Source organism: Eulemur rufifrons, chromosome 2, assembly GCF_041146395.1.
Source record: "Eulemur rufifrons isolate Redbay chromosome 2, OSU_ERuf_1, whole genome shotgun sequence".
NCBI lineage: Eukaryota > Metazoa > Chordata > Mammalia > Primates > Lemuridae > Eulemur > Eulemur rufifrons.
In genome coordinates, this window is record NC_090984.1 from 81,811,843 (window position 1) to 81,837,117 (window position 25,275).

Genomic DNA, 25,275 nt, shown 5'->3' on the forward strand with positions numbered 1-25,275 from the left:
TAAGAAACATGCTAATCCTTTTAGGTACCTTCCAATTCTTTTAAACTAGTCATTCTATATTTTATCTCTAGTGACTAAAATCTCTAATGGAGTTTCACTGAGCAGACCTCTTAAAGAAAAAAAAAGGATGTGGTAATGAAAAAAGGAAAGTAATACTTCTCATCCAGGAAGTCCAAAACAGTGATTTCTAAAGACTGTCTTAGAAATAGCTATATCTTAATTAAATTAAATGGCAGTATAAAGTAAAGAGTAACAGGAAAGAACAATGAAGATAGAAGGGTGTGTGTAAACACGTAAGATATATAAACTTACATCTTAGAAAAGTTTGATCATAAATTCAGCAAATTATCTCTTCCCAATGATACTATACCTTCATTTTTCAATACCCTTTTCATTATATTGCTTTCTTTGCCTCTGGGCCTTCTGAACAGAAAAATCAAATATTTATAGCACTATGTCTAAAACATGGACTCAAAAACCACACATTTAGTTTCCACAAAAATATATTTAATAAGCTTGTTATATAAAATCAAACACTTAACATTTACAACATTTCATCAATAATTCAAACTTATCAGTAATTCAAACTCACTGATATCTGAGAGTGCTTTGTATTTTAGAAGACTACCTAAACTGAAAATGCATTTACATATTTACAACACATGTAAATAGAACTGAAGAACTGCTTCAACTAATGTTGAAATTCACAGAATTCTAGAGATTATAGCCTAGAAGTATCATAAATTTGTCTACAATCAAATGTACTGTGCTAATTATGAAAAATGCCTTAAGTACTATTAAACCAAAAAGGAAAAAAATTGGGAGGGAAATAAATGATTTTAAAGTTCTTTGACAAATGCTAAGAAGATAAAGTAATATAAAATCAATTTAATGACCAAAATTTCTTATTGAATCCCTGATTGTCACTCTTGGCAGCTTAACCCAGTCTGTCAGTACGCAATGTGCTATGCTGTCTAGGAACCCTCCCGTGTCATCAGTACTGCTCCTAAGTGCAGTAAGAGCCCTGGCTGAAAATAAGAAAGTAATATTAGCAACTTCAAGTGCTGCACACACCTTGCCCATAGAGGCTAAGGTCTTATGCTTCTATGTATTCCTGAAAGATTTAAAGGCTCTTCATCTTTCTATACCAAAAAATACTTTCTCAACATGCTTTAAAAGGGTTCCTTACCTGGGCGGGACAACAACATACATTATATATAGAAATTTATCACAATAAGGTTTCCATCTCCTATTTCATATTTTGAACCACATTATGGTAATACTTAAACTATCCCATTTCAGACAATAGTCCACACTAAAGCAGTAAACACCTTTTTAAAAAATACTGCATAGATTATCGTTTAAAAAAAAAAAAAAGAAAGGTATCGCTGCTGTAAGTTAACAAGTGATCATTTCCTGTTTAATATCTCATCTGAATGACATTTCTTGCTGCATTTTCTCCATCAGGAATATTCAAAGCAGTTTCCTAATACACAGCATTTGAAAGTGTTTGCCATGTTGACTCTTAAAATGATAAACTCCTTTCTTTGTTCAATAAAAGAAAATTTACAATAACAAAATGCATGTAAAATTAGAATTTTATAATTTCCAAAAAGTAAGCTGCCTTTATTAACGAAGTATTTGTTTGCAGTGTTTTATCTGTGAAAATATTTTAAAGCTTTTATAAAACTTAAATTTTTTTAAAAAATTAACTTAAAAATTCTTGCCATGTTGTTGGGCATACCACTGCTGTCTCTGCTTACGGTTTTCCAACTCTGAGAGAAGAGCCTGTCTGTATGCTTCATACATTTTAACAATCTGTTCCAGTTCTTTCATGAAGAGCAACTTTAGCATTCCCTGGTATGTATCCAGGTCAGCCAGCTGGAAGAGTTCCCACTTCAGAATGTGGTCATATCTGTTTGAAAACACAGTCATACATATGTTCACAACACATACATAAACATGTATATATAGCAATAAACTAGTCTATTTTTTAAAATATCAATTTTATTATAACTAAACCATAAGTTTTAATTAAAAATAACTGAGTTATTAACCACTCTTTAAATACACTATTTTTTTAGGAGCAAGGAGAAAACTGCTAATATTACTTCATTTTTTATTTAAGTTAAAGAATACCCATTTCTTTTATAACACATTAACTGCCACCCACACAAAAAAGAAACTTTCCCTTTGGGCCACAGTGTTTTATTATGAAAACACAATAAAAATTTGAGTGTAATTTAAAGGTAAACATAAATAGAAAAATGAAATTTATTGACTTCTATTCATCTAATTCATGTTTTTAGAACTGTCAATATTAACTGTAACAATAAGAGCATCAACAAGATTTTATATATGCTTCACATAGCCCGGGAGTCAAAACTAGAGTGAGTTAAATACAACTCTCATGGCAGTTAATGTGTTAATTATTTGAGTTATTCTAATATTAACACTAGACAACTATGAACACAGATTTCAAACTACAGTGGTTCTATAATTTCTGAAGAATACATTCTATGCTATTCATAAGTTCATCCAAAGTTAATTGTCAGGAACTTCACAATACTTTAGATGGCACTGTGCTTGCAAATGATAATGCATAAAAATGAGCAAAGTCATTTACGTCGTTAGTGTTGACAGATCTCTTTGAGGAATGCTGTTCACTACAGTAAACAAGGATCCAAACAGAAGGAGGAGGAACAAAGAGGAACCATCATTCATGGGCTAAGTATTCCTAAGGCTGGGTACGTGATAGTATTTTTAAAACAGAAAAACTCAAGAAGGAAAGAATAAACTGTTTTCAAAATGCACAAATAAGTAGACTGTAGAATACTCCACAATGTGGCAAAGGACTCGTGTAAGATTATATTTACATATATCTTGGAAGGCCTTTAGTAGTAGATAACCTACTTACACAAGGCAGCCACTGTACCATGTACTTTAAAATGCATTATCTCTTTTAAGCCTCACCAAACAGAGTAAGGTAGATAAGATTATTATTGCCCAGGTTTCAATAGAGGAAAAACACTTAGATCTAAGTTCAATAACTTGCCCAAGGTCATTCAGTAAATAGGTGATAGAGCCAGAAATCACACCTGAGCAATCTTAACCACTATATATCTACCCCCAACATTAACCATAATCATTTACTAAAGTCTCTCAATGTGCAAGGCACTGTGGCAAATATTTTACATACATTTCCTTACTGAACTTTTAGTAATATTAAGAGTAGGTACTATTACTATACTCAATTTAAAGGAGACAAAACTATGTTAAACAACCTGCCCAAGGTTACAGTTAAAAAGTACCAGAGGACTCAGATCATCTCATCGCAGAACTCACAGTCACTATGCTGTACTACTTCCTTGTGTCCTGCTTTGTTCCACCCATGTATCTAGGACTGATGTGAGTCCTTACTTTTATCACAAGTACCATATCACTTATTTACAAGTTAATCTTCCCCTATGAGAACATAAGCTTCTTATTATATCCCTAATAAGCAGAGGTATGCACACAAAAAAAGTGAAGATTCAATAAATATTTGCAGAAGTAATATTTCTAATCAATAATTTTCAAACTTTATAAGCTGTGATATCCTTTCTTCAAATGAAATGTTACTTAGAAGCCCAATATTATTAAGAGAAAAACATGGAGCTACTTGGATCAAGTAGCCAGAAACTCCAGTTAGGCTGGCACTCACCTCTCAAAAAAAAAATTGTACCGTAAATTCACTTACTTCACAGGGGCTCGAGCATAAACCTGAAGCCAGTCAGGAATTTCTGCAGTATGATATGGATTTGCAGGCACTAGAAGGGACTGATTTCTTTCATTTTGCTGTGGTTGGTATGTGACAGGAGGTGGTTGATCATATCGTGGTACACTAAGAAGAAAGAAGTGACATTCTTTAGGATAAAGGCCCTAAATCTAAACAAGAAATTATAAAGAATAATATTTAAGCATCTTTCAATGTGCCTCCTGCCCAAATTGACTTTTTTCTACCACCTAAAAGATAATTTCCTATGATAAAGGCCTGGCTTTCTTAATCATACTATAGGGAAATAAAATCTACCTTCTTTTGGAAACTGGTATGCTGCTAGTGACAAATATAAACCTAAGCTAAACTTTTACATATTTTTAGGGGATTCTTCTGGCTGGTATTTATTTAAAAGAAGCATATATAAAATGTTATTTGTTGATGTTTATTGTTACAATATTGACAATTTAATTTAAAAATAAGGACAGCTTCAAAGGAGGCCATAAAAAAGCTGGAACTAAGTTGTAACCTTTACACAGAAGCTTAAAACTGGAATCATAAATTTCTATAACTAGTAATTAGCTATAAATTCATATTGGAAAGATTGATAGTTTCTCCCAAAATGAGAATGGATGTTTTCTTCTTCCTGTAAACTGAAAACGGGAATTGGGATATGTAGTACAGCAGGTTGAGTACTGGGCTTTAAATATCCACATTAAATGTAAATAACTTTTCTAATTTTACCACCTTAAGAGAACATATGGGAGTTAGAGTTGATTAAAATCTATTTTAAATCATAGAGACTTAAAAAAAAAAAGAAAAGAAAAAAGACCATACGTTAATCAGTGCTAAGAGCCTGCATATGCTGTGGAGAAAGAGAATAGCAAGGTACTGAGGGCGGTACCAAGTGCTAGGGAAAGCATCGAACTACCTGAAAGTAGTGAAAGACTGAATTCTGGGAGGCAAAAAATTTCAGACTGAAAGGGATCTGCCTTCAAACACAGAGATTCATGTGTACATCAGAAAAGGTCACTGTTTATTAAACTGGGATTAAAATAAGGGTTAGGATATACTGTGGCTATCAATTTAGAGATCAACATGCAAATGGCACTGAATTTTATCTTCAATTCTTCTTTCCTAAGTGGGTTCAAATGTTAATATTCTTTGATAGCACAAATGCAGGGAGGGAAAGAAATGAGGATTTGAAGTTAGATATGCCTGGGTTTTAACCTCAATTTGAACATTTACAAATTGTATAAATGTAGGCAAAACTGCTTCACTTCTCAGCCTCCGTAGTTGTAAAAGTGGAACAATAAATTCATACCACAAATAGTTTTCTCAGGATTAAATGAGCTAACGTAAGCCAAGAGTTCTGTATAAGGACTGCCATAATATAGATAATCAAATAGCTATTAGTACTACCTATGTTAGTATAAGGATAGTGTCTATTCTCACACTGTTTATTCTCTCTTGTTTAACTTGTACAGAGTTGCTGAGAGAAGCAAATCAATTAGTTGTGAAAGTGCTTTATAAACTATAAAAATTCTGTAATAATATAATATTAATGATGAGGAACAGAAAAGTAAACTCTCAAATCTGGCTATCTGGACCACAAAAATCTCTGCTACCTGATGACAATCAAACTGTAACCACAGGTTTGATTATTTTGAAGGAGGACAACCTCAGTAGTTCAATAAACATTGACTGGGTGCCGCTAAATGGAATCCCTGGAAAACACTGATTTTCAAAGTTGAATCAACAAATCCAAATATGAAAAATAATTAAAACAACACAACAATGATAAAGCTTAATTTTCTAGGTGACAATACTAAAATGTATTTTCACAATTTTAACGCTTCCAAAAAAAAATACAAATGTCCACTATAACCAAAAATCTGTATTACACCAGATGATACTAAGAAACATCTATCAACATGCTGATGATATTTTACCCATTTTTAATCTTATGGCTCAGTTCTTGAAGCTCAAATGTGGTTAATTCGAAATACTTGCAACTTCATTATTAAGCTAATACTAGCTTATATGTACTTCAAAATCCAGTGTGTATTTACAATTACAGCACATCTCAATTTAGATTAAACACATTTTGAATGCTCAATAACCACATGTGAAACTGACTGTAGTATTCACAAGACTAAGAGTCTGGTAACAGATCAGATCTAGTGATAAACCCAATATCAATCAAAATAGTCCAAAGGAGTGCTAACTAATAGTTCTGGGATGTTTTGTCCAGTCCTAATTTTTGCTTTCTTATCTGGTAACAGTAACATACATACATATATATACACATATATATATATATATAAAATGTCTGAAATGGAATAAAAACAGCAAAATGTTATAATTCAAAAGTACATTTTGACTTAATAGGAGGCAGTCTGTATTATTTATTATAATTTAAATATAATGACTTGTATTTAAATACAATATTCATTTCAATTTCTGGATATCTACAACAAAAACATTCTGGCATATTAAAGCAAATCTGATAAGAACACTGATCCTATTTCTGAGGTTGTTTAAAAAGAAAAGTGTTTTTTGAAGTATTTTTTTAAATGACTAAAGACATTAATTACTAAATGTAACTCCAGAGAAAAATGTCATAAATTTTGAAAAATCTAAGATTTTCAAATCTCAAGCTTTAGGATGCCTCTCTCGTAGATGAAAATATGAGCCCAAAATCTAACATTAGGCAATCTCAAAACAAAAAGTTGAGAATAAAGTCAATTACCTAGGAGCACAGGGATGCCTGTACTGAGCCTTCTTATTTGTGTGATCTACATAATAGGTTCCAAATTCTGATGACTCAACTCTCTCCCATCCAGGAGGAAGTCCTTCTCGCTCAAGAGGATGGCTCCAGTGAGTTGTATTTGTGTTATGATCTATATAATATTTTCTCCCTCTCATTGTCCAGTCCACAGACCAGCCAGGAGGAAGGGGTAAATCTTCAGAACCATGGTTAGTTAAATTCCCTAAAGATGTAGCAGCAACTCTCCCAATACCTGTAAGGAGGAAAAAGAAAAGAAAGAGAACAATTATTCTAAACAATATGCCAACTTAGAAATAGTTACAAAATTAACTATCCTGATTGTACACTTTTGTTAAAACTTATAATTACATCATTATAAAGTTTTTCATAAAACTAGCCAGTATTACTATTAATTACAAAAAAGGGAGGAACTAGACTTTGAAATTGATAGGGGTTTTTATTTTTTTTTTTTTGGTTTATGTTTCCTTTACCAGGTCATATAAACATTAAACTACAGGTTGAGCATCCCTAATGTGAAAATCCAAAATGCTCCAAAATCCAAAAATCTTTGAGAGCCGACATGACACCACAAATGGAAAATTCTACACTTGGTCTTCATAGAAGGAATCGTAGTCAAAACATAGTCAAAATTTTATTTTATGCAAAAAATTATTTAAAATATTGCATAAAATTACCTTCAAGCTATGTGTAGAAGGTGTATATGAAACATAAACGAATTTCATGTTTAGACTTGGGTCCCATCCCCAAGATATATCATTATGTAAATGCAAATATTCCAAAATCTGAAATCCAAAATACTTTTTGGTCCCAAGCATTTTGGATAAGGGATAATCAACCTATACTAGCAAAGCTAGTTTACTGCTATAGAAAATGCAAGAAAAAGAAAATTTTACCTCATTCAAGATTTAACATTTCATCCAAAAAAAAAAAGCAAAAATGAACTTGTAAAAAACTTGTAAAACCATCCCAGTTTATAATGTCTTAAAAATAATCTGGCTGCATCCTGGAATTACTAAGTGGTATAGTAAGGTCAACATACAAAAATTACTTAAACATCTAAATACTAACAGCAATTGGAAACAAAAGTTAATAAAATAGTACCATTTATAATAGCTCAAAAAAATCAAATATTTACATATAAACTGAACAGAATATGTGCAGGATTGGTATACTGGAAACTACAAAAACACTGATGAAAGAAATGAAAAGTCCTACCATGTTAATGGATTAAAAGACTCAACATAGTAAGACATCAGTTCTCCTGAAATGATCTTTATGTTTAAGGTACAGTAGTCCTCCCTTATCCACTCCCAGTGCATGCCTGAAACTGCAGATAGTACCTAACCCTATATAATGTTTTTTCCTATACATATTATATATCTATGTCAAAATTTAATTTGTAAATTAGGCCCAATAAGAGATTAACAATAACTAGTAATAAACTAGAACAATTATAACATACTGTAAAAAAGTTATGTGAATGTGATCTCTCTCTCAAAATACCTCATTGTACCGTACTCGCCTATTTTCAGACTATAGTTGACAAGGGGGGTAACTGAAACTGTGGACAGCAAAGCTGTGGATAAGGGTAATTTCAATCAAAATTCCAGGAGCTTTTGTACATATAGACAGATATTAGGTAAGCACTTTTAAAAAAAAAAATCTCATTGTTTCTTTAGCAATTTAGTACAATTAAGAAAATGGGATAACCAGTAACAAGTGTTTATATTTCTATACAAATATATACAATAATTATTAAATGACATTTCTATCTGGAAAATTGAATTTTTTTCATTAGTTTCAACTATTTTGACTAAATGAGTGGTATTTTTATTTAAAAATTTTTTAATTATTATGGATATATAATATAATAATTGTATGTATTTACAGGGTACATGTGATGTTTTGATACAGGATTATAATGTGAATTAATCAAATCAGAGTAACCATCACCTCAGGCTCATTTCTTTGTGTTAGGAACTTTCCAATTCTACTCTTTTAGTTATTTTAAAGTATACCCTAACTTATTATTGATTATAGTCACTTCATTATGCCATCAAATATTGTTCATTCTATTTAACTACATTTTTGTACCAATTAACCATCCCAACTTTATTCCCCCTCCCCACCATCCTTCCCAGCCGCTGGTAACCATCATTCTACTCTGTCTCCCTAAGGTTGTTTTTAATATTTAGCTACCACATATGAGTGAGAACATGCAAGACTGTCTTTCTGTGCTTGGCTTATTTCACTTAACATGATGTTCTCCAGTTCTATCCATGTTCTTACAAATAGCAAGGTTTCATTCTGTTTTATGGCTATATAATATTCTTTTGTGTGTATGCACCACAATTTCTTTATCTATGCATTTGTTGACGGACACTTAGGTTGATTCCAAATTTTGGCTATTGTGAATAATACTGCAATAAACATGGGAGTGCAGATATCTTTTCAATATACTGAATTCCCTTCTTCTGGATATATACCTAGCAGTGAGACTGCTGGGTCATATGGTAGTTCTAGTTTTAGTCTGTTGAGGAACCTCCATTCACTTCTCCATAGTGGTTCACTAATTTACATTCCCACAAACAGTGTACAAGGGTACCCTTTTTCCATATCCTCGCCTGTATGCATTATTGTCTTTTTGATAAAAGCCATTTTAACTAGGGTTACATATCTCATTGTAGTTTTGATTTGCATTTCTCTGATGACTAACGATATTATTTTTTCATATATCTGTTGGCCATTTGTATGTCTTGTTTTGAGAAATGTCTATTCAGATCCTTTGCTCATTTTTAATTGGATTATTTGAATTTTTCCTACTGAGTAGAGCTCCTTATATATTCTAGTTATTATCATAATCCCTTGTCAAATGGGTAGTTTGCAAATATTTTCTCCCATTCTGTGGGTTGGCTCTTCACTTTGTTGATTGTTTCCTTGGCTGTGCAGAAGCTTTTTAGCTTGATGTGATCACATTCATCCAATTTTGCATTGCTTGCCTGTGCTCTGGAGGTGTTACTCAGGAAGTCCTTGTCCAGACCAATGTCCTGAAGCATTTCCCCAATGTTTTCTTTTAGTAATTTCATAGTTTCAGGTTGCAGATTTAAGTCTTTAATCCATTTTGATTTGATTTTTGTATATGGCGAGACATAAGGGTCTAGTTTCATTCTTCTGCATATGGATATCCAGTTTTTCCAGCACCATTTATTGAAGAGACTGTCCTTTCCCCACTGTATGTTCTTGGCACTTTTGTCAAAGATTAAGTTCACTACGGATGTGTGGATTAGACAAGCAGACTTTAAAATGTATTGCTGAAAGGCAAAGGAACTAGAATAGCCAAAACAATTTTTTTTTAATAATATGACTCACACTACCTGATTTCAAGAGTTACTATAAAGCTACAGTAATCAAGACAGTGTGGTATCGACAAGATCAATGGAATGGAACAGAGAATCCAGAAACACAACCACATATAAATGGCCAATTGATTTTTGACAAAAGTGAAAAGGCAATTCAGTGGACAAAGAATAGTTTTTTCAACAATGGTGTTGGAGCAATTGTACATCTATATGCAAAAAAACTAATCTCAATCTGTATCTCCCACTTTATACACAAACTAATTCAAAATAGACTATATATGTAAATTTAAGATGTAAAACTATAAACCCTTTTTTTTTTAAATATTTAAAAAATATGGAACGCTTCACGAATTTGCGTGTCATCCTTGCGCAGGGGCCATGCTAATCTTCTCTGTATCGTTCCAATTTTAGTATATGTGCTGCCGAAGCGAGCACTATAAACCCTTTAGAAGAAGAATATAGGATAAATATTCATGACCTTAGGCTAGGCAAAGAGTTCTTAATCATGATGCTAAAAGTTCAACCCATAAAGGAAAAATACTGATAAATTGGGCTTCATCAAAATTAAAAATGTTTGCTCTGTGAAAGACAGTGTTAAGAGAAAGAAAACAAGTTATAAAATGGGAGAAAATATTTGCAGATCACACATTAGACAAAGAACTTTCATCTAGAATATATAAACTCTCAAAACTCAACATTAGGAATTTAACCCTGAGCCAAGCATGATGGCTTACACCTGTAGTCCCAGCTACTTGGGAGGCTGAGGCAGGAGGATCACTTGAGTCCAGGAGTTCAGGGCTGTAGTGCTCTATGATCGTGCCTTTGAATAGCCACCACATTCCAGCCTGGGCAAAACAGCAAAACCTCATCAAAGAAAGGGAAGGAGGGAGAGAGGGAGTGAGGGAGGAAGGGAGGAAGGGAAGAAGGAAGCAATCAACCTACCAAATAAAAAAAAAAATAGAAATTTTAACAGGCACTTCACCAAAGATACACAGATGGCAAATAGCACATGAAAAAATGCTCAATGTCATAATTTGCTGGGAAGGAAATGCAAATTAAAAACACAATGATATGACAATATGCATCTATGAGAATGGCCAAAAAAACGATCAAAACCTGACAATACAAGTTCTGATGTGGATGTGGAGCAACTGGAACGTTCATACACTGCTGATGGGAATGCAAAATGCTACAGCCACTCTGGAAAACAGCTTAGCAATTTCTTATAAAGTTAAACATATGTTTTCCATTGGATACAGCAATTGCATTCTTATATATTTACCCTAGAGAAATGAAAATTTATCTTCACACAAAAACCTGTATGTGGATGTTTACAGTGACTGTATTCATAATTGCCCAAAGTGAAAACACACATGTCCTTCAACAGAATGGATAAACAAACTAGTACAACCATACAGTGGAATCTACTCAGCAATAAAAGGGAACTAAGTATTGGTACATGCCACAACGTGGATGAATCTCAAAGGCATTATGCTGAGTGAAAGCAGCCTGTCTCAAATGGCTATAAATTGTATGATTCCATGTTTATGAGATTCTTGCAAAGATAAAACTACTAGGACAGAAACCAGTGATTGCTAGGAACTAGGGGTTGGGGGCAGAAATTGATGACAAAGGGAAACAAAAGGGAATTTTGGGGGTGATGGAAATGTTCTATATAGTAATTGTGCTGGCATTATATGAATCTATACATATGTTAAAACTCAGAATTGTGTACATGGGAAAAAATTTAAGTTTACTATATGTTTAAAAAAAAAAAAAAGGAATAACCTGGCTGTGTAATTTTATTCTCACACAAAAATATTAGTAGTATATATATAACAAATCATCCCAAAACTCCAGTGGCTTAAAACAAGGAGTATTTACTTAGTTCATAGGTCTACAGGTTAGTGATATAGGCTGAGCTCTGTGTTTCCTTGTTACTTGGTACAAGTTATCTTTACTGCATCATTACTTGATGCAAGTTATCTCTTGCATGAGATAACTTCCCATATGATGTCCTATTGACATCCGACCTCCATTCCTTCTCTGACCTAAGCTGCTCTTTTCTACCCCTAGTTCACTCTGTTCCAGCTATACCCACCTCCTTGTTGTTCTCAAACATGGCAGGCACTGGCTGTTCATCTGTCTTAGAGCATTCTTCCTTCAGCTATTTCCTTGGCTTACTCTCTTACCCTCTTCAAGCCTCTTCTCAAATGTCTCGATGAAGCTTACTGTTACTAACTATGGCAATCTACATCTCCCAAGGTTCTACTTACTCTGTTACACTTTTTTTAAATCACTTTAACCTTTAATCTTATGAAATTTTAGTTTATCATCTTTCTTATCCCACAAGAATCCCATAAGGAAGATCCACAGCATAGGAATCTTTTGTTTTGTTCATGGACACCTATCTCAAGCCTCGAGAATAGTATCTACAGAATAAAGCACACAATGTCCAATAAATAGGCTATAGTAATGAAGACAGTGTGGTATTTGTGAAGGAAACACACATAGTTCAATGAAACAGAAGAGAGAAATTAGAAATAGACCCATACAAATATGCCTACCTGATTTTAGACACACATACACAACAAAAAAATCTACCCCATTGCCTAACACTTAAACTAGAAATGACCTAAATATCTATCATCAGAAAACTGATTAAAAATTGTTTGAGAGGGCCACAAAATGGATTCCCACACGAGTACTTAAAAAAAAAGTTTTTTAAAGAGAAAGAACTGAGATAATGCTACATATAAAGAAATCTAGGCTATATTAAGTTTTAAAAAGCAATTTGCAAGCCAGTATGTATATACCATACTTTAAAAAAGTATTCATGTTAGTATATGTACATAAATAATTTGGAGGACAATAATATGGAGAACTACTTACAGGGTTTTATAAAGTTTGAATTTTTTACAAGTTTGTACCATGCTTGTAATAACATTTCTTAAAAAACCTGACCCAATGTAAAATTAATTCTTGAAACATAATATGCATAGAACTGGCAAAAACTAAGGGATGTGTGGAGTTAAAGTAGTTAAAATGGATAACCTGAAAGTTTTTCTAGGCATCCAGAAACAATATACCAAAAACTGCATTAAATATTTTCCTTGATTCTTAGACTTACTTTGCCTCTCTGCCTCCCATGTCTTACCAGTTCTGAAATGAAGATGTTTCTTACAGTCAAGAGACAAAATAAACTTGTTGGCCACTAGGCAGCACATGTAGAGGTATTTATCATTGCCCATAGTATCTGGTTCATACCATTATTACTCCTAGTTACTTGTAATGGTCGTACCTCAAACAGAATTTCAACATAAATTTGGATCCCTGTCCCTTAAAGCTGCAGTTCCCAACCCACAAGCCACAGACTGTTACCGGTCCTCAGCCTATTAGGAACTGAGCCTTGTCACTGCCTAAGCTCTGCTCTCCCCACCACCCCATCCTGTGGAAAAATTATCTCTTCCATGAAACTTTGGAAATGGGCTGCACAGCAGGAGGTGAGCAGCAGGCTACGGAGGAAGCAAGCAAAGCTTCATCTGTATTCACATCCGCATCACTGCCTGAGCTCTGACTCCCTCCCACTCCCATGCGTGGAAAAATTCTTCCATGAAACTGGACCCTGGTGCCAAAAAGGTTTAGGACCACTGATACAGCATTTAAATGAAATGTTAGTGTGTCAACAGAACACTGCTAGTCAACCATAAGGCCCTAATTGCCAAATTTAGAATATATCAGAACATTCAAAATAAGGAAGACTGGGTTACCATTGAGGTGTGAAGGACTACCATTCCAGTGCAAAATATCTATTTGTTAAAAGTTCCCAGCTGACTCTGAAGAGATTTTTCAATTATGGTTGTCTGGAAACCACAGCAAAAATGAAAACATCAAGTTTAAAGAAAGGCAAAATAAAGAGATTCTTCAAATGTTTTGAAATTATACTGACAATCCTAAATATGCTAAAAAGTCAGGATCCCTTGCCTAGATTAGAATAGTAGTGTGTCTGTCAATTATACTGCTATGTATTTGTAAACAACAATGACCAAAAGTTAATTCAGAAGAAACTTTAAAATTAAGGTAAATGTTTCAATTCAAACTGAGTCTAAAGAAGGATATATAAGGTTATGTATACATACAGGTTATTGGCAGGTGGGTTAAGAAACTGTATTCACTTAAATACAACATACAGAAACTACAGCATCTGTAGTAGCAAAAGGTTAGAAACAAAGCAAATGTCCACTAATAACAGATTGGTTGACTACACTATTACATGCACAGAACACAGTACTATATTATGCAGTAGCCAGCCTATACGGTGGCCCTGGGCCCCAATGATCCCTGCTCTCTTGGTATTCATACCCCTGTCTGTGTGACCAATAGTTATGGCAGAAAGGATGGTATGTGACTTCTGGGATTAGGATATATAAGATCCTGCAGCTTCTGTCCCGGTCAAGTGCACTGGCCCTCTCTTGGATCACTCACCCTGGGGGAAGCCAGCTGCTTCTGGAGCAGGGAAAACACAAGATGATTTGGAACATTTTTGCAGTATCAGAAAGTAAGGCACTACTCAAAAATAAATAAACACTAGTAAGGATGGGCATGTCAAAGGTGCAAAGGAGCTACCTGAAAGAGTTCCCAGTGGTCATAGGTGGAACAATTTGAACAATAAAATGACTTAATCTTAGATTATCACCCAAAAATATGAAATAAACTTATATGAGTCTATACTGATAGAAACCATAGAATAAATAAATGGAGAAGAGAGTAAACTTCCTCATTGAAGAATTTCACATAGGTAGAAATTTCTTACTCCAGGAGGTAAAGCTGAACCCACCTACTCCCTTCACAGTGAGTGAGTTAGTGACTCCCTTCCAAAGAAGAGCGTATGGAAAGGGGAAAACAGTAACTTTACAGTGGAGAAATCTGACAAATCTTAACCAAGTGTTGAAGGTTTAACATCACTAGTAATGTCATATAGGTATCATGTACCTCTCTTTATATAAGATATAGTAAGGACACATCACCTCTGTGATATTCTTTCCAAAAACCAGTAAGCCCAGTCTAATGATGAGAAAAATACCAAACTCCAAACTGGGGGACGTTCTACAAAACATCTGACACGTACTCCTCAAAATTATTAAGGTGATGAAAAGACTGAGAAATGGGCATAGATCAAAGAAGACTAAGGAGACAGGACAATTACATGCAATGTGGTACTTTGGAATGGATCCTGGAACAGAAAATGGACATTAATGAAAAAAACTGGTAAAATCTAAATAAAGCTTTGAGTTAAAAAAAAAATCCACAAGTTCATAAAGATACCAAAAATAAATACACATTGGAGGTGGCTAGGGTTCCATGTTGTTATTCTGAAAAATAGTAAACAAAGGAAAAGATCTAGCATTTATCCCAGCTTTCCTATACGAAGAGCAACCAAACAGCTGATAAAGAAAAGCTCTTGATTACAGAATTCCAATTAATACAGAAGTGTTCTGTGAAAGGGCCATGTTAGCAAAGTGACCCCCAAATGTGGAAGGAGCCCAGAAACCAAAGAATGAGGCAGACAAATCCAGTTTGTCAGTAAAGGGTGATTTACTGGGGAACTTACTGACAGAAGTGTGTACTTGGGCAGCAGCAAGACAGGTATATCCCCGCACCATTACCTCCCAGACCCAGGGCTTATAAACCATAAGGAGAGGGTACACATGCTTCACACAGACTATTAAAGGCAACTGTCCAGAACAGGCAAGAATGCCATGTGCATAATAACCTGTAATTGGTGTGACAACATCTAGGCTGCGTTGGTCCAAAGGCAGGATTTATAATGAGTACATGTTCTTACACTAAGGACAGTAAATAAAGTAGGAATCAGGAAGCATTCCCAGGACTCTGGGAATTAATCAGACTGGGGTTAATCAGAAGCATCCAAGATGGAGTCACTTTTGTCTCCACAAGAAGAAATGTCAAAATTCAAGTGTAACAATTTGCAACACCTAATGAAATATAGGCATACCTTGGAGCTATTTCAGGTTGGGTTCCAGACCATTGTGATACAGCAAATATTTCAAAAAAGCAAGTCACGCATATTTTTGGTTTCCCAGTGGGTATTAAAAAGTGATGTTTATACACTATAGTCTATTAAGTGTGCAATAGCATTATATCTTTAAAAATATACATACTTTAATTTAAAAAAATTTTAATGTTAAAAAAGGTTAACAGTCATCTGAGCATTTACTGAGTCAGTATCTTTGCTGGTGGAGAAGAGGGTCCTGCCTTGATGTTGATAGCTGCTGACTGATCAGGGTGGTGGTTAGAGTGGCTGCAGCAATTTCTTCTTATTTTTTTTTTTTTGTTGAGACAGAGTCTCACTTTGTTGCCCAGGCTAGAGTGAGTGCCGTGGCGTCAGCTTAGCTCACAGCAACCTCAAACTCCTGGGCTTAAGCGATCCTACTGCCTCAGCCTCCCGAGTAGCTGGGACTACAGGCATGCGCCACTATGCCCGGCTAATTTTTTCTGTATAGATTTTTAGTTGTCCATATAATGTCTTTCTATTTTTTTTTTTTTTAGTAGAGACGGGGTCTCGCTCTTGCTCAGGCTGGTCTCGAACTCCTGACCTCGAGCGATCCACCCGCCTCGGCCTCCCAGAGTGCTAGGATTACAGGCGTGAGCCACCGCGCCCGGCCTCTTCTTATTTTTTAAAAATTATTTATTTATTTTTTTTAGAGACAGGGTCTTGCTATGTTGCCCCAGCTGGACTTTGAACTCCTGGGCTAAAACGATTGTCCTACCTCAGCCTCCTGAAGAGCTGGGACTATAACCAAGTGCCACTGGCCTGGCCAATTTCTTAAAGACAATTAACGAAGTTTGCTGCATGGATTGACTCTTCCTTCCATGAAAGACTCCTCTGTAGCTTGTGATGTTTGACACTTTACCAACCATAGAACTTCTTTCAAAATTCCAATCAGCCCTCTCAAACCCTGCCACTACTTTATCAGCTAAATTTATTTATCACTCTAAATCCTTTGTTGTCATTTCAACAATGTTCACAGCATCTTCACCGGGAATAGATTCCATCTCAAGAAACCACTTTCTTTGTTCATCCAGAAGAACTCCTCATCCATTCTAGTTTTATCATTAGATTGTAGCAATTCAGTCACATCTTCAGGCTATACTTCTAATACTAATTCTCATGGTATTTCCACCACATCTGCAGTTACCTCCTCCAGTGAAGTCTTGAACCCCTCAAAGTCATCCATGAGGGTTGGAATCAGTGTCTTCCAAACTCCTGATAATGTTGATATTTTCGGCCTCCTCCCAAGAATCGCCAATGTTCTGAATGCCATCTAGAATGGTGAAATCTTTCCAGAAGGTTTTCAATTTACTTTGCCTAGATCCATCAGAGGAATCACTATTTTTGGCAGTTACAGCCTTGTGAAATGTATTTCTTAAATCATAAGACTTGAGAGTTGGTATTACTCCTTGAACCATGAGCTACAGAACGGATGTCGTGTCAGCAGCAGGCATGAAAACAATATTAACGTCCCTGCACAGGGTAACCAGGTGCATTATCAATGAGCAGCAGACTATTTTGAAAAGAATCTCTTTTTCTGAGTAGTAATATTTTGAAAAGAATCTTTTTTTCTCAACAGATGCAAATAAAGTGTTACTCTGTCTCTCTACCAAGCTTTCACTACATGTGCCTCCAAAAAACTTAATTTCATGCAATCAGGCAGATATTTACGAGATCTACCCTTACAAAGCTCAAAATTCTGGTTTCCAAATTTTGTAATGGCTACAGAGAATAAAACTGAATCTGGAACTCTAATGAAGTTCCACAAGGTCCACACTAATAGATACTAAACATTATAGTCCATGTTATAATCAAGATGTTGATAAAGATATACAAGTATTAAACCAAGCCAATTGCTTTCTTTCTTCCTCAGCAAAATAATTCCAGATAAAGTTGTATGTCTAAAGATTATTAACCCCTCCTCAAAAGATGATTCTGGTTACCTAAATATTTATGCATTATTGGAGTAAATACAAATCCAGTATTTTTTTGTAAAGCTTGACACTTTTGTTTGATTTTTGTAACTTGATTTCTTTAGTCATCTTTAAAACACTTAAAAATGTTTTTAAAAGTCTGTTACTTAAAACTACATAGAACTAAATTATTTAAGTACAAAACAAAAGAATTCAATCTGTCGTTAGTATTTCAACTAAAGACTTCCTGTTAACAGCAGGACTCCTTCCTTTGGCACATACAGTAAGTGCCTCACTGGTATGTGGGCCAAGAATTTTTCCCCCCTCCCCCTTCCCCTGGCCAAGAATGTTAAAGGTCAAATTTCACAGCAAAACGTAGAACTCCCTAGGCCCTAAACCCCTTTAAGATATTATACAACTTGTTTTTGTGCTTCTGCTAAATACAATCAGATGAAGTTAACCCTTGAGATAAGGTGTTTCCTGAAACTCTAAGTAATAACTAATAGTCAGGAATTACTACTGCCATTAAATCACTACAAAACAATTTTTCATAACTTTATGTTTATTAGTAACACCAATCAAAATTTAATGCTTGTGGAAATAAATCTGTCTATAGCACATCCCTACCGTACCCTCCTGCAAACTTAGTTTCTCCTTGCCATTCACTTAAATTACTTGAACCTTATCCAACATTTTCAAGTCTTTTCAAGAAGAATTCAAGAAACTTTCAGCTATTGTCTCATATTCACATTTTTCCCTCTGGAAAAGATAGTTATTAGGCTTTTCTGTTTAGTTAATAATTGGTTATTAATCTATCCCTGCAACTTAAGAGATTCCTTCAAGGAAGTACTGTTCTTTTCTAGGAGGCAAAACATTAAATCTATATTGCCCTGATATAATGATATTAAGTGAAGTTTCTCAGGCACTCTATCAACTACCGCTATAAATGCACAACTTTTAAAATTCTCAGGGGAAGGGGGATATTTTATTACCAAAGATTCTGCAAATAGCTGCAAACTTCTTTAAGACTGATGCAATCTGATATTAAAGAGCCTGGGGTAAGAGAACACAGAAGCCTACTGTCTCATTAAAACAAGGTCTTGGCTATTCCATGAAATCAAATCTTACTTTTTTAAATGACATTCCTTAATTTGAAAAAATACCCAATTAACTTGTACTTTATTTCTAAGTTGTGCTTGGAAATTGTTTTAAAGTTTGCCTTTAAACTTACAAAAATTATGTCAGATTGCTAAGAGAGCATCAGTAGAGATTCAATTCATACAGATATATCTTCGATAGTATTTTCTTCAATGAAAAAGAATTTTAAAACAAGATTTTAACTTGGTATTATTAATTCTTCATACTTATATACTTAAAGCCCTGGAAGAAAAGTATTATGAGCTATCAGTGATGTCTGCAATATATTAATAAATATAGATGGAAAAGGTAAATGCAAAAATTAACAAATATTCTGTATTAATAGTAAACATAGTTATTAGTCCTGCTCCCCCTCAGCTACCAAAAACTGTCTTAAGTCTCCAAATTTGAAACCTCTGGATTCATTCATTCATTCAGCCATTTATTTTTGTAAACATCTCCTATGTAGCCAGGTGCTATGCTAATCCCATCTGACTCTTCCCTCTCCCTTGATCCTCAAACCTTATTTATGGCCAAGTTCCAATGACGTGGACATGTCCCACTTTTCCCTCTTCCAAATGTCTGAAGCATAGGTCAGGTACTCATTAACTTATTTAAAATATTAATCACTCAACATGCACCAAATGGAAAACTGTGAAGTCATTAAAATCATTTATATAAATTAAGAAACTCATTCAAAGTAAAAAGCAAGGATATGAAGCTATACAAAGTATAATCACAAGAATGTAAAAAAAAATTTGGCATGGAAAAAGATGAAAGAAATAACTAATAAACTAAAAGGATCTCTGGTGGACAGGTACTTTTACTTTTCTGCATTTTGCAAATTTCCTATAATAAGCAGTTATTACTCTAAAAAATATATAAATGTGCTTTATTTTTAAAATTTACTTTTTTAGTTGAATAAATTATTTCTGAGGTTTAGAATTGCATATTACAAATAATCAAAATACACACTCAAGTATGCAACTGCCTTAATGTTTTAACCAAGCTCTTCAAAAAACAAAAAAAACACTTATCCATACTTATCACAGTATTTCTACATGCCTAGGAAACCTCTCCTCTTCAATATCCCAGTGAGAATCTACTGTCAGCTTTCATAAAGTAAAGCTGTTTTTACCATCTATTCCACCCTATTTCCCAATTTTCAAAACGTTAGTGATTTACCTTCTCCCAAACCTAATTCTCATTTTTCCTTCAAAAGCATCCTAGATTTGTCTTTTTCCTTTCCATTACCACTGGTACCTGCAATCTTCTTTTCTCTAGGAATCTATCCTGACTACTACTACAATACTAATCTTTAAACAATGCTTTCATAAAATCGCTTGTCTTTCTAAAATGTGCAATGGCTTCTGCTTGACTCAAATCTAAGCTTGTCATTGGACCACAAATCTCCATTCCACTTTATATCTTAATTCTTCAAACCAGGCAGAACTACATAGTCCTTGAATTTAGACCATGCCTCCTCTGGACTATTTCCAATTTTCCACCTAAAATATCCTTCTTCTGCCCCTGTTAATCTAAAGCCCAAGCTCAAGGCCTAGTCCAAGTCCTAAACCTGTCCCACGAATCACTCTTTTAAGTATTCCAGTATACAATAATCTCTCTTCTGACATCCTATTGCACTGAAATATAACAACTGTTCTGTGACTGTTGTGTATATATTGATTTTGTTTCCCCAAATAAGGTACCAGAAGGCAGAGACCAAGAGAGCCAAAAAAAAATGCTAGACACACAAATGATTAATACTAAGTGACTATATTTTTATCTATAGTCAAAATATTCATGCTCCAAACTGTTTTTAAGTCAGCTTTTTTGAAGTTATGTGGGATAAAAAGTAAATCTGTCTCACATATTTATTTTTATCCTGCCAAAATTTAAAGCCCACAACTCAGTAGGTAGGAAAAAAACAATCAGACAAGAAAAAATTTAATTTTCAGCTTGCTTCACTGTACTTTAGGAATAAAGTAGAACCGTACATTTCTCTAATCATTCTGCTAAATCAGAAGATACGGAAAGCAGCTTTTTGTCCTTAATATTAAGGCTAATATTAAGCCTGTTACAAAAGGACATGCTCAACACACACAATCAACCATCTGTGCTGGGGTGGGGAACCTGCAGCCTTCTGATTTCAAGATTGTTCTTTTTTAAGCACCAAAGGAGGCAAGAAAAGCTTCATCGTTCTCTGCTGCACTTTTAATAAAAGGATTTGTTCTGTAAAATTTGGTTTCAGTCAAAAGTCAGAACCTTAAGGCTGCAGGTTCCCCATCTCTGGATGCAGTTGCCCATGGTATCACCTAACATGCTCAATTCTTCCTATCCTTCTTTCCAGGTCTAAGTCCAGTTTCTCTGAAGACCTACCTTCCCATTCTACCAAACCTGAACCTAGATGCAATCCAAATGGAGACATTAAATCCTCCAGTTTTTCAAGGCTCTCACTGTTAACACAGCCTTGAGACAAGTAGCAAATTTATATAACATGAGTTACTAAAATAAATGGACACAAGAATTCTTTCATTCAGTATAGGTTAACAACAACTTGCATATGGGCTTAAGCAAGACTAGCAAAATGGAAAAGTACTTCTCTAGGAGTATTTGTTGGCTTCTTAGGAAAATCCAGAAAAGAGCATCTTTTTAATTGAAATGTCAACAAATATAAACTAATGTAGTATTTATAATGTTAAGATACCTGAAGCAAGCCTCCCCTGATTCTGTGGCATTCTTTGGAAGAGATCATGGTTGTATTCATAATATCTGTAGTCTTCATGTGCACGATCTCCAAGTGGCCGCCTTCTCTGACCATCAAAAAAATTGTCTGAATAATAATATCGGGAACCAGAGTCTCCATTTTCAATAGCAAAATTAACTTCTGTTAAAAATGACTGAGAAGAGCCATACTCTCGAGGGACATCTGCTAGACTCCTGGCAAGATAAGAAGGTGCAGATAATCTGTTGCTTTCTCTTCTCATTATTTCATGAGGTGTTCTTTGAATTGGAGTTCTAAGGAAACTCTGGTTTCTTGAAACAACTCCATCTCCAGAAGCTGAAAAGGCATTAGAGCTTGAATCTGGAAGACAGATATCAGTTCGTCTTGGAATTGTTGGACCATGCCGGATAAATGAAGGCATGAGATCTATAATAAAACAAAGAGTAAAATTACTATTTCAACAAGTAATAAAGACTCTTTTCAAAAGTTGTTCATTTACCTCTACCACCCCAAAATCAAAATGTCAATGGACTTAAGAAAACAATTTTAAATTTTAAGATAGTAATTGGGTATTTTAAATTGAGGAAGATCAATTTTTCCCACATGCTATGTGTAAGCTCAGCCAGCATCAAATGTATTCTGCATACTACCATACATAATACGATGAAATGTCAGTAAGAGGAACTACATATTAATGAAATGTTCATGAATTAATGTATAAAAATTGAAAACAATCTAACAAATTGACATTCAGGTACTAGCATTTAAGACTATAGATTTTTTTTTATTGTTCACTTCATTTTAGAAACTGCCAAAAATCCTTCAAGCCAACACAATTTCAAAGATAAAACAGAGCAACATAATGCTACTCCAAAAGATAGATTCTTTAAAAAGATATTAAAATTAGTAGCTCTCTCTTTCTACCTTGGAATTAACTACCACAGTAATCAAAGGCTGGAATGCCAAAAGTTAAGGTATGAAAATTAAAAATAAAGAGCTCTTATTTCAAAGAGGCACACAAATGTTGAATCAGCTCAAAAACACCAAGTTTGAAATTATGGTTCCTATAAGAAATTAAGTAAATAAAATTCAAAGCAGAAGATAATAGTGGAACAACTATATAGTACTTCTGAATGCAGAACTTGAAAAGGGCTTAGACATTCCTGGTGAGAAAGCAAATAGCTTTAAAACATGAAGAAAACTGGATCTGGAGACTATATTATTAATTCATTAACTAAACAATATTACAGGGTATTCTTATTAATAAGTTTCAGAAGCCAACAGTGGACAGAAACAAATTAATATCAGAATACATAGGGCTCAAAATTTAATGAAACTAAAACAAAATACATCAAAAGTTACTTGCCTAAAGGTGTGACAAACATATTTCATGATTTTAAGTAATGTTTAATCAACTCTGTGGCAAACAGCAAGCTATCATTTAAAAACAGCAAAAAACATAACAGCATGTGTAACTGAGAGCCAAGCTGTTAAAAAAAAAAAAAGGTTTAAAAATAAAGTTTTGAGTTACTGATGTACCCATCTGATTTTTTTGTTGAAAGCACTGCAAGTATTACAATAAATCTAGAAGGCTGACGATGTGGTTATAGTGGAAAAATATGCTCTCCACCCGTGTCTGTGTTATCTTGGGCAAACACTAGAAACCTCTATGAACAGCTTTCCCAATTACAATATGAGGTAATGCTTAAATCACAAGGTTACCACCAGCTTCCAAGAAGGAAATTTACACAAAGGGCCCAGCATGCAGTACGAGCACCAAAATATCAGCTCCTTACCTCACAAATGTCCTGAACACACAATTAAAAATTCAAGAAACTCAGCTCAAAAATCAGAGTCAAATACTTAAACTGAGAAGAAAAAAAGCGGAGAGAGGGGAATACACCCTATTAAAGTTAAAAAAAAACTTTTTGGTAATTTCCCTAACATGACAAAAATCATTTTGAGTACTTTGCCCTTTTTGCAACCTCACGAATATAGCCAAAGACAAATGATTTTGACTCCTCTGCTCTGAGATCCAAAAGTGATGAGGCTTTGGGTAGCGGCTACAATCGCGACGGTCTGTTTTTCACCTCCTCAAGTCTGCAACCAGCAGCAGCACTAAGGAATTCTGCCCCAGATTTCACACAACTTCCAGCACAGGCGAGCGACACCCGCAATGTTTGTAAACACAAGTCACATCTCAAGCATCTAGACGAAGTAAAAGTGTTCCAGTCTAACCACTTTTTACCCCTATAGCACAAGGTGATCAGCAATTTCTCTGTTTCCTACAGTCTCTCTCTTTCAGTACTACTCAAACCCAACATCACTCTGCCAGAGAACTGGGAAGTTTGTTATTTTTAGAGGGGGCCTTTGGCAGGGGGCGGGGTACTAATTCAAGTTTCTTATCCTCTATGGGCTTTCAATCAACGACCACCACTTCAGCACAAGAAAATTAAAACCCCCTATTTCACAGCAACCAACGAGAAAGCAGAAGCCTCGGTGAGAAGCGCCAGGCGCCCCGCCAGGGTCCCGCAGCGCGGCCGCCCGGGCCAGGTGTACGAGCGCCCGACCGACACTCACTCCGCAGCAGAGGCGACGTCTCCTTCTTCACGTACTTCCCCTGCACCTCGGCCGGCTTGGACACTTCGTTTTTGGTTTTCTTTCGGGACAGCATCCTTCTTGAAGAGGCCCGAGGCCGCGCTAAGCACCCTCCCTAGGGCTCCGCGCCGGGCGCCGACTGTCGCCGCCGCCACCTCCGCCGGCGCCGCCGCCTCCTTCCCTCCCGAGCCGCCGCCGCCGCCTGTCCGGAGCCCGGGGTCGCCCACAGGGACTGCCGCATGTTCAGGGCGCTAAGCGCGCCGGCCGCCGCTCAGTCGCATGTCAGTTCCTTCCCGGAAGTCTGCCCGCTCCGCGAAGCTGCCCGGGGACGCCGTGAGGAGAGGCCAGGGACGCCGGGCCAGGGCCATGATCCGCCGCGGGCCGCCTGATAACCGCTACCGGGCCGCCGCCGCCGCCGCCGCCGCCGCCGCCTCCGCCGCCTACGTCCCGTAAACTTTCCCCGCGGCCGCTGGGAATTCTGGGAAACTCGACGCAGCGAGTCACCGCCGCCGCCCCTCCCCCGCCCGGCTCCCGGGCGCGGCTCCGCCTGCGGGACTCGGCGCCGTAGCCCTTAGCTAACGGGCCGGCCCCCGCCGTCTTCCCAGAGGAGCCGCGGCCGCCCTCACTCTTCTTCAGCGAGAAGCTGATCCAGCGAACGGAGAGGATGAAGCCGGCCAGACTGAGCCCGGGAGGCCGTCGCACGCTCACGTCGTGGATCCCCCTCTAATCACAGATTTTTTCCTCGGGACCTACAGGAGGCGGTGACCCCCTCGCACACCCCACCCCCCATCCCCCGACGTTGTTCTCTTCATCGGGACTTGAGTGACAACGTCCCTCTTGGAGTTTTCTGGGCTGGTAAACTCAGGTCCCTAAAAAATGCAGAATGCTAGCAGAGTTGAAGGACTACGACCCTCAGGCTAAT

General features: G+C 35.9%; 1 protein-coding gene and 1 non-coding gene across 2 annotated transcripts; both read right to left on the minus strand.

The window, feature by feature from the left end:
• Positions 1-783: 783 nt before the first annotated feature.
• SAV1 (salvador family WW domain containing protein 1) lies at positions 784-24,756 on the minus strand. The gene is made up of 5 exons (XM_069464811.1): positions 24,336-24,756; positions 21,738-22,181; positions 6,510-6,780; positions 3,740-3,883; positions 784-1,915 (listed from the first exon to the last, which is right to left on the minus strand). Exons 1-5 carry the CDS (start codon positions 24,427-24,429, stop codon positions 1,714-1,716), a joined length of 1,155 nt encoding a protein of 384 aa, XP_069320912.1. The 5' UTR covers positions 24,430-24,756; the 3' UTR covers positions 784-1,713.
• LOC138380983 (U6 spliceosomal RNA) lies at positions 10,236-10,342 on the minus strand. The gene has a single exon (XR_011232941.1). It is a non-coding gene; the product is annotated as a U6 spliceosomal RNA (small nuclear RNA).
• Positions 24,757-25,275: the final 519 nt, after the last annotated feature.